This window comes from Aptenodytes forsteri, unplaced genomic scaffold (genome assembly GCF_000699145.1).
Source record: "Aptenodytes forsteri isolate BGI_AS27 unplaced genomic scaffold, ASM69914v1 Scaffold107, whole genome shotgun sequence".
Classification (NCBI taxonomy): domain Eukaryota; kingdom Metazoa; phylum Chordata; class Aves; order Sphenisciformes; family Spheniscidae; genus Aptenodytes; species Aptenodytes forsteri.
Genome location: NW_008794118.1, coordinates 1,151,486 through 1,162,217, shown reverse-complemented (window position 1 = coordinate 1,162,217; position 10,732 = coordinate 1,151,486). Strand labels below are relative to the sequence as shown.

Genomic DNA, 10,732 nt, shown 5'->3' with positions numbered 1-10,732 from the left:
TTTTAATGAGATGCTGCCCAGCTTGCAATTTAATGGTCCACCATAGCAGATAGACTATAGTTTGACTCTAGGAGGAGTTGAGAGAAGATAATGGATCACAATTCAGGAAAGGCTCATTCTGATAATTTTCTGGATTTATCAGTTTAAACACACAGTACAAAATTCTAGCTGAAGACTGTCAATAGCAAGAACTTAATTTGATAAGAAGGACTTCAGAGTTTACAGCGGCCCTTATTCTTCCTTACTAGGTCATTGTAGAATGTTTTAAAATCTCGATAGGTATCACGATATTTACAGCCTCATGAACAGAAAAAAGCCAAACAGCTCACTGCCAAAGAGCACTTGAAGCAAAAACGGTCAATCTAGAAGTATTTATGTTTTCTACACTAAATATTGTACAGAGATTAAAAAAAAGAAAAAGTTCCTGACCCCAAATGCCAATTACATACTGAGCGTGGGATTTCTGTCATTTAACTTAAGTTGTCAAAAAAGTAAGCATCTAACGTAAGCTATTTGCCTGTGCTCCCTCAATAATCAGTGGAGAGAGACAGGCATCTCCAGAGAAAAATTCTTCTCATTCTGGCTAACAGGATGAATCACCCTCTGGGGTCAGCATGTTTCCAACAGCTATAAAGGGTATCTAGGTGATTCCCTTGCCAACTGAAGTTTAGATTAGCTGGAAAAACAGACCGGGTTTTGGGCACACTGGCACACCAGTCCTTCTTTTGATCTGAAAACAGAAAAGGGGTTCACGTTCCCAGCATCTTACCATTAATCTAACAGTACTAGTTGGTCAAATAAAGCATACTATCTTACCAACTTTCTTTCCTATGTATTAGACCATCATAGATAAAACTCTACCATCAACTAGATGCCAAAGTGTTAGATCTAAAGTTGAATGGGATGAATCTCATCCCAGGACACAAGAGTGGCATCATGGCATCAGATGAGTTATGCGCTTGAAATGCTTCTTCCTCATCACTGATTAAAAAAGGATTCTAGATACCTAGATCAGCTATTGATATACACATCTGATAGACAGATGTACAGAACTGTCAGGACAGACGAATCCTACCAAAAATTGATGGGTGGGTGCCATTTATTCTCCAGTAAGTGCAATGAATGCACTCCAAACCCAGCTGAACAGCAAACTGACTTGTGCGCTCATGTCCCTCCACCATTGCGTACTGCCTCCTGCTCACAGGTTTTGGTCAGGGAACAGCTGTTTTCCTCAGACAATGAAACTCCCTGGAGAAAGTCAAATAAAACCCCTTTCTATGATGCTGCATGAATACTCTTTTATAAGTGGAAATGAGGGGTGCCACTAAGACAGAGATTTAGGGAAAAGCTCCAGTCAAATCTACCAGTCATTAGGCCATGTCGGGAATGTTGTAACAGCCTCGTGAAAGATCCTGCTTAGTCTCTTTCATACAGTGGCTCTTAATAATGAGCATATAATAAATGTACAGTCTGGAGGAATTTACTATACAGTATCCAATTGGATTTATATAGTCATAAACTTCTACAGCACTGCTTCTATGATTTACAACAGTCTCTACTAATTATGAAGCTATGCCTGGATTTGAGATGTGAAAGGCAAATGTTACCAGACTGGTTGTACAGTGATACTATACAAATGCACATTTGCCACAGCAATTTTGAATTGCTTGTTAACAGAGAACCATTGCAAATAACTACGTATTTTAGCCTGCTCTTATGAAAAGCACCAAAAGCAGAAACCCATGAAGTTTGTGGGATGGGGTTTTATTGTGATGGAGTTTAGAGGTAAGGGAAGGAGTGGGGAGCGGATAGTCCATGGACTTCATCAGTGAAACTTCTGCTACCTTCTGCCTGGATTGCAGGGGACTGGACTTGGTACCTGATCCCTTCCCAAATCTATACTTCTGATTTCCTAAAAAGAAACCACCATAGGAAATACTGTAACTTACTGTAGGACAATCCTCTCATGACCTAAATGGATATAGAAGGATGTTTACTTCACAGAAGTTTTCCAGCACAGACATTTAATTTTGCTGTTACTCAGCATATTAAATGACTATTTCAGGACTGTATGTCATTAATAGGAATTACCTGGGCATCGTGGGCAGCACAGCTGTGGTACATGCACAGGGGAAGGACAGTGTAGACTTGGGCATCTTATTCTGCTGCACAATACATTTCCATTCTGCAGGTGGAACATAATACAATACTTTAATGAAATGGTCTGTCTTACCAATTTCCATGTTCTCTATTCTGCATCTAGATATTTTAAAAACAAATGCCTTTTTACAACATTCTGATTTCTCACACCAGGGTAAGCCCAGACTACTTTCACTGCCTCTGAATTTATGCTGGAGGTCAGAATGTAGCAGAAATCCATACAAACCTTAAAATCAGAGGAAGTGCCTAAAAATGGATTGCAACAATCTTTCTTTTGAGCAGATTATGCTTAGGAATTGCATTTCCAAAACTAAGACACAGATAATGAATGGTAGGTCTCTGAGATATCCCCTACAGAGGGTTAGTTCAAGACCACAAGAGACAATAGCGTCTGTAATTGTTCCTGAAAACTGTGGAGAGTCTTTTGTTTTTGTTTTATGCGTTCCCCAGTAGACAAAAAACACCAGTTGGTAAGTAGCCATTTTTCTAAGAAATACGAGCCAGTCTTGGGAATAGTGTTCATTATTCATGTCATTAACATAATATTCTATTTGACCACATCTAAGTTTGATTTATGATTAAAACACAGGGAATTTTCATTCTCCACTGTCTGTAACCAGAAAATACTATCCATTTCAAATTCCCATTTCCCATCTATAATTTATCCTCCTAATTTAGCTCTGAGTTGCTCATGCTTATAGCAAGAAAGATCTTTCAGTATGAACACTGATACTGTACTATGACTGTAGTTTTAGGTGGTGTCAGGAATAAACCCACTTCATTTTCATATGCCTTCTGGAGCACTGCAATGTTTCCAGCGGAGGTGCAGACTTCCTTAGATAGCATATGTATAGACTTTTCTAGCCATCTCTTTCAAAATAGTCCATTGATTCCTAAATATCTGCAGACCACAGGCTGGAATCATACTGTTAGATCATTACTACCCACGAACTACATTTGTGCATCTGCTTTGGAAAGAGACACTAAAAACGGTATCACCATCTGTTTCCAATGATGATTGAAATTAAATATACTGATTTTATAGAGGAGGAGCAAATTTTAGGCTGTAGATTCTTTGCAGGATAGGGACTATCACTGCTCTGCACAGCTCCTTGCCCAGTAGACCATCATCTGAGAGCCTGTAAAGCACTACCGCAGAAGAAAGGCTGGCACTGCCTGCTGGCCTGGCTCCATGTTCCCTGCTTGACCTGTTCCATGGCCTCACTCCCTTTTTAATTATTAGTCCTGTGAAATCTCCTGAGGTGAATGTTTACTTTCTGTGCATGACCAGCTGTGATAAAAATTCTGCAGGCCTACTTTGCTCCTCAGTACTCCACTGTTTGCAGCAGGACAGGACTAGACAGATCTTGTGCTTGGTAAGACTGATCTTATGCTTAGATTCACAGTGATATTTGGGAGACCAAGCCCTACTGACTAGAGTAGGACTTAAGCTCCTGTAGGCCTCTGTGAGTTAGGGCCACGGTTAGCATTTCTGCATCAGATACCCGAAGAGTGACAATGCATCTCTCTTCCCGAGCTGTGTTATCAGTGCTAAGTGTGGAGAGCATTCATTTTAGCCCCTGAAGTCTGCAGATCTGACTAGGAACACAAGCAAAAAGCTGCTGTATTTTAGAGAGTAAAATAATGATCTGACAAATTGTGAGTGCTCCAGTGTACCTAACAGTAACAGTCAACAGTCTCTGCTGTGTATTCTGGGGGGGAGAAGGGGTTGTAAAAGAAAGGGGGAACAGGGTGAGAACACTGAATTATGTTTAGTTTTATTCTGGTTTAAGTGTGTCAGTTATAACTTGTAAAAATACAATACTACATACACACAAAAACACAAAGGCTTTTTTTTTTTTTAATCCCAGGCTGAGTAATTTGGCCTCTGTTTAGTTAGTTAGTTTGTCTCGCCTTTTTCTTAAACATCAGAAGTGTGTGTTTGGGGGGATGGACGGACAGACTGTTGTTTAGAGATGGAGCAGAGATCTCGGTGTGTTGCCTGGCTGATATGACTTGTTTTGAGCAGAGATCATATGCATCATGATACCTGAGGCCAGCAAAGAAATTTTGCTCGCACTGGTGATGAAGACCCCTGGGGATTTTTTTGCTTTTCTCTGCAGTGTGAGGGACTAGGTTGCTGCTTCAGACTCTGTACACATCCTTTGCCTAACTAACTGATTTACTGCCAGGGAATCATAGGTGGGTTACACTTAGGTCTCTCCTATTTGCTGTCTGTGGCACACTTAAGTTTCATTTTTTATGTTGTAATATTTAGTTTAAGGTCTGTGCTTGTGCTACGTCATGGCATGTTTTCTAATGCTTTATCTAACCTTAATTTTGTTAAAATTATAAATTATTGAGAGTTTCCTGATGATCTGGAGCTTTTACTGTAGGTCAGTGTTCTGAGGGCATTTCTTTTGGCCAGGACAAAGCTCAAATGAATGGCTGGATGCTGCAGTTGTTATTTGGCGTCTTCCTTCCAGTCAACAAGAGTCACATCCCAGACATCCCTCAGCATCCCCACTGCTGAAATAACCCTAAGTTACATTTTGCACCCTGACAGTACAACAAAGGTAAAACAGAGCAAACAAGGAAGTAGAGTCCAGAACCACTTCTGAGCTGCATGTACTGATAATTAACCGCAAGCAGTTTCCTTCTTTACTAACCTTGTTGCCCTGAACTGTCACTCTGGTCTTCCATGCCCATGTGTGAAGGAAAGAAATAAAATATACTCCGTTTGTTGGAGCCTCACAGCGTGTGGGTATGCCTGGATCACAGCAGTGCTGTTCTCTAGAGGCACATTCCATGCACTTTCCCATCCCTCCAGACTGTCTAACATCTTCCTAAAAATCATTGAGCAATGATTTGTATCCAGATCTCTAGGGTTTCCAATGAATTTCATCCCCACCCAAGACACAGCCTTCCAGCAATTTAATGAGTGTTTTACCACACACGAACTCTGACGTAGTTTTCAACTTTGCATATAGATCAGCAAAAGTGAGTGGAAACTCCTTTTTGCTATAACCAGGGACTTTTCCTTTTCTTCCTACTACATTGCTTTTTCTCTTACAGATGCATTCTGCTGCACAGATCTGAGATGCAGCCAGGCTTGTAGGACTACTGTTTGCGCATCTCTGCACTAAATTGTAGTAGCAGATCCCTCAAAGCAAATGCTGCACAGGGGCCTGATATTTTACACTTGCAGGGGGGGAAATAGCCAAGAACACTTTATTCTGCATTAAATACAGCAGACAAAACTCAGCATCTGGAGTGTCTCATGTGTTAGTGATTAAGATCCCTTATTGTTTAGTCATTTTAAAGTACTCCAAGGGACATAGTCTGCCCTCATTTCCCTGCCCCCCCCCGCAGCTGTACATGACATACTTAGGGGATCTATGACTGCTGTGTCTTCGTATCGGGCATCAGCTGATGGTAGCCAAGGACCTGTCCTTTCACGTCCTACCCAGTTCTCTCTGCTCCCCATACCCTGTTCTCATTTTTCATCATCTCATTCTTCTTCCAGAGGTTCTTACACACAGTGATATCCAAGCCTGTTCCTTCAGCACTTTAGGGCAGCAGATGCTTTGACTGTGGAAATGCCTCTGAAGATGTGGGCATTGTACATAGACCAAAACACTACCAAATTCAGGTTCAGCATAATCGTCCATATTGATGGAACTGCAAGGATTATATTTAGCAGTGGGGTCCAATTATTCAAGATGTAACGCTCAGCATTGACAAAGCTTCTCGCTAGTTAAGGAGCTCTTTTGTCTACCCCATGCAAGTATTTTTTGCCAGTATTGGCCTTCTCTGTTAATGTTTTCCCTTCGCTAGGATCACCTGCCTCTATTTCCTGCAGCATGATCAGGACCTGCTAGTGAAAACAGGTTTGGGCTTTGTCAAATTGCAGATACAACATAAAGGATTCTAGTCAATTAAGCAAGTAGAAGAAATTGTAGGATCAATAACTCAGCAGTCCTACCTCTGAGCAAAGACAATTAACGCAGTAAACGAGGCCATAGGGTTCTAGATAAGGATGCCATCTTTCTCCTACACGATACTTCTTATCTTGAAACACACAGTACGTATCTGAATCTGTAAAACAGTAAAGAATTGAAAGAGCTATGAATGAATGTTCCCATGCCATGCTTACGAAGTGTTTTTAGGTGTGCAGTGTTTTCTGTAAAATATTTTTTCTTCCCCTGGAGAATCACACAACAGAAATGCCCTTAATTTCACGTGCTGTTGTTTCTAACCTCCCAAACCAAAATAAATGACATGGCCTCCCATCTTTCCAAAATTGCAGCTCCTGAAATAGCTGACAAAATGGCTTTCATACAGGGTGAGTTTATCCTTTCACCTGCAAAAACACAGGCTAAGGTCCCATTTAGGTAACAAAACTAAAGCGCTTGATTGCTCAGACAGGTTTACAGGAAACAAAACCTTTTCACTGCAAAACCAAAGCAATTGGCTAACTCAGGAAAATCCCAGGCTGTACAGCAGAGAGATTTTGAACAAGGGGACTGCAGAAGGAAGATAAATGCACTGTATTTACACTGCACGTTCAGTGTCTCCGTATTTTAACAACCTAATAAAAAAGAAGTTTGTCCTAGTATTTCAGAACAATTTGTGCTGACTTACATATGCATCAGCATTCAAAATATTTTAAGATCTTTCTGTTCATTAAGCACTTCTAATCTTGCAGATGCAGTTTTGCAGATATCCATCTACCTATCGGGCATTACTGCCCTGTCTCTCCCTGTCACATTATGGTTTCACATTGAAAACTCAAATCTCTTCAATAAAAGGGTGTTTCTCATGTGTTTCCATGAGAGAAGTCCTTCCTGTTTTCTTAACGATGTCCAAATTCAGCTTAATTCATCACCCTCAGTATAGATGATACTTCAGGGTATCAAACAAAATACCTGTCTTCCAAGTGATAATCCAATCAAGGGACATTCTTCACATTTACTGGGCTAAAAGAAGGTAGCAAGAGGTAGGGATTATTAGTTGCAACGGTGAAGTGATCTGCTTTCACTTCACACAAAAGCATGACAAATGAAATGCAGGATCTGAAAAAGCAGACGGCTGAAGTGGACTTTGATAATTTCTCACACTGTGCTTTCTTTGAACAGGGATACCTGCACATTGTTTTCTTGTGAGTAAGTTCAGTGGAGAAGGTGGCCTTTTTGGAACTCACTCTCTTTTTTTTTCTTTTTTTTTTTTTGGGGGGGATCTACCTCCTTAGAAGCAGAAGGTGCTGATACTGAGGCTGAAAATTTTAACTACTTCTCAAGGGGAAACAATGTCTTTTGTAAGGTGGTGGCCAAAACCCAGCCTGTGCAGGTGAGGAGAGCATTCCAGAGAGCTAGTAACAAGGCTGTAGCAGTCAATAACTCCTAGACTTATTTGGGCAGTTATTCCTCCTTGCCATGCTTTTGGAAATGTGTTAACATCTCCCACAGATTACAGGCTTTGTAGAAATATTCCCTTTGTTTTGTTTGTATTCTTTTCAATTCTTCCCATCAAGTTTCTGACAGTGCTTAGACTCTTAATTTTCTCAAAGGATGTCTCTAATCCAGTTCATATGAGGTTGTTTTTGGAACACAACAGAGCAGTCTTGGACGAACTTTACACTGGCTGAAAACCTCAGCACAACAGTCTTACACATGGGATAAAATCCAGATAATCCGTCAGATGTTTACAGAGGTCACTAAAATGGAATTAAGCACTCTCTCGATTCAGGATATTTGAAATAAAACAGATTCTAAAATTGATGTGTTATGTTCTTTATGATGCAATGAAACCTGTACAGCTTCAGGAAAATGTGCCCCAAATGTGGGTGTGACCTGATTCTACTAAATGTAGGAACAGAAGGAGGAAGAATGTTAGAAGGTTTTTGAACACAGTTCCACAGTTTAGGACATTCTTGTTTGAAGATCTTTTCTGAACCACATCTGTCAAATAGAAGGAAAATGTCAAATTCGGGTGAATGTGACAGCTTTGTTTGAAGTCTACTTACGTTTTACTTGTTCTAGTTTACCTCCATCTATGAAAAGGAGACAGAGCACACCAAAAAAGATAAAATGAAAATCCTCCAATATTCACTTTTTTCTCATCTTTATCGACAAAAGGAAAAGAAAGAGCCTCCAAAGTAGAGAATGTTGAGCTGTTGGGAAGAAAAGATTAAATGAATTAAACTAAAATCCTGTAAGATACTTAAATTCTCTGACACGATTTCATCCAGCACACAGAAATCCTAAACTGCCAGAACCAAAAAAATCAGTCTGTATCATGGAATCTGTTTCATGGAAACAACTTTGGCTTCAGATCATTTCATTTTTGGAAAAGGGGCCACATTCCCACTCATGAAAGCTGAAAACTGGATATTACTTCTAATAAAGTCCTTATTTTATTCCAAAGCAGAGAAATCTGGCAAGTAAGCAATCTAAATTCTTAAAGTTCTCTTTCACAAGAAACTAGTTTGGGAGATTTTCTTGTAGAGCAGCTCTTCTGGATGTAACTTAGGAAATACAGGTGTCAGTTGTAACACGTTTGCTTCATTGTAAAATTAACCTTGGGTATACCTGGTGTATTGGCCCTGCACTACGGAAATCCACGCGTCGGGTGAAATGCTGGCCATGCTGTAGTCAATGGGAGTCTTCCTCACGGCATCTAACAGGCTTCCACCACTATTCCATTCACCCCTCCTCCCCTCTCCCAACTACTATTGTTCTGGGATTGTGTATAATTAATTTTCCTGGAGTTAACCCTTCCGTTGCTGTGATATCTGAAAGTCGAAGGGGGGAATGACACATCGTCTTCATTCTTGTAGATCTTTAATGGCAGAATCTTGCACATGGAGCAAAGCTTAATGTATTCTTCTCTGTGTGGTGCAGAGATGGTATCGTACTTGCTGCATGCGCCGTTCTGTTTATCTTTTTCGGGCTTTTAAAAGGTGAATTGTTTTACAATGAAAAAACCAAGGGAGAAAATAATTAACTAAAGCAGAATTTACTTATTTTTGATAGCCAACCTAAGATCCTAAATTGAGAAATATGTTGATGCTTTACTGTTTATCAGAACTCAATGCAAAAGTATTATCTTCCCAGAGTACACTTGTCCATAATTTACAATGTTGGAAAGATTTGGGTTTGATTTTAAGACTTTTGATGTGGATTCACAATCAGTTTTACAAAAGTTCAAAAAAAAAAGATTCACTATTGGAAAAATAAACAATCTGCTTTGTAAACTAATTTGACCCCTTCAGATTTCATGTAAATAATAGAACTGTACACAAATATGTTTCAGCTCACAGATAACCAAAGCAGAAATAATAAGTTGTATATGTATATTCAAAATTAAGTGGTGGATAACTTACAGAAATTAACTAAACAGTAAGTTAACAACCACTTAAAAAGAAAATCTTCCTATTAAGACTGCTGAGATCTAGGGTACTGTAACGAAGGGTGGGTGATCTGATTTTATCAGTGTTTTTATTGCCTTTGCTGTTTAACGGTTCTCTACTCTACATTCCCAAACCACAACCAAAATGGACATCTTCCTTAACTAATCAAATCTATGCAACTACTCTGTCTATACTCAGTAAGTTCATTCAAAACAATGCAAATTGCATCTGAAAACACTCAAAAAAATAATGCTATTTTAAAAGCACACTCCCTATGCAGTAACAAACTTTCCATTCATTTTGGAAGCTGAGAATAATAGTCCAATTTCAGAAGAAAAGTGTAAGTCATTTTTTCCTTTCAACGTGTTCGAATCACATAGGACATTTTTAAGCCAAACAACCTTTTAAAAACTTGTTTAAAATTAAAACCTCGTAATTTAGTCCCAGGACATCATGCATGCATTGAGAACAACAGTAGCACATCACTGGGACTAGCAGAAATGTGAATGTTTAAATATTTTGGCCTTCTTTTGGGGGTTGCTTAAGCAAACAATATTTATAAATGGAGCACAATTATCCTTTGTGCAGCACTTTACCTGTTAGCTGGATTGGATAGTTCGAATAGAAAGGCTCAGAAATCCATCCATTTTAAATGTCAGGTCTTCAAAAGGAAGAACATTTTAAAACTTGGACTGCTTATGCTCAGAAATGCTGCACGGTAATGTGAAATGGAGGAGTTAATAACAGAAATGGGATGGGGACTTTTGATGTCTGTCTTAATTCTCTTTAATTTCTGTATTGTTGTTACTCCAAATATAAACACATACTTTTCACTATTAGCACACTCCCTTTATTTCCCCAAGGGGCAATGTCCTAAAAATATTCCTGGATTTAAACAATCTCAGTTCGCATTAACCTGTTAATTATTGGCGTGTTTTCTGCTTAGTAGAAACAATGGAAGCGATCCACTTCTTACACGAGTTACTCACCTGTTAATTATTGGCGTGTTTTCTGCTTAGTAGAAACAATGGAAGCGATCCACTTCTTACACGAGTTACTCACTGAAATGAGGCACACGGGGCTGTTTTTAACGCCTCGCCCTCCAAAGGGCCCGGTTTAGTAACTGCCAGTGGCAGACTCCGGCCTCGCCACGTTTTACGA

General features: G+C 39.5%; 1 protein-coding gene across 1 annotated transcript in view; it reads right to left on the bottom strand.

Moving 5' to 3' along the window:
- Positions 1 to 8,282, bottom strand: part of CHRDL1 (chordin like 1) — a 40,753-nt gene extending 32,471 nt beyond the window's left edge. Inside the window, 3 exon segments of the mRNA XM_009276564.1 lie at positions 2,092 to 2,185; positions 6,146 to 6,258; positions 8,186 to 8,282. Of these exon segments, the coding sequence (XP_009274839.1) occupies positions 2,092 to 2,185; positions 6,146 to 6,258; positions 8,186 to 8,282 (304 nt within the window).
- Between the last annotated feature and the right edge of the window lie 2,450 nt (positions 8,283 to 10,732).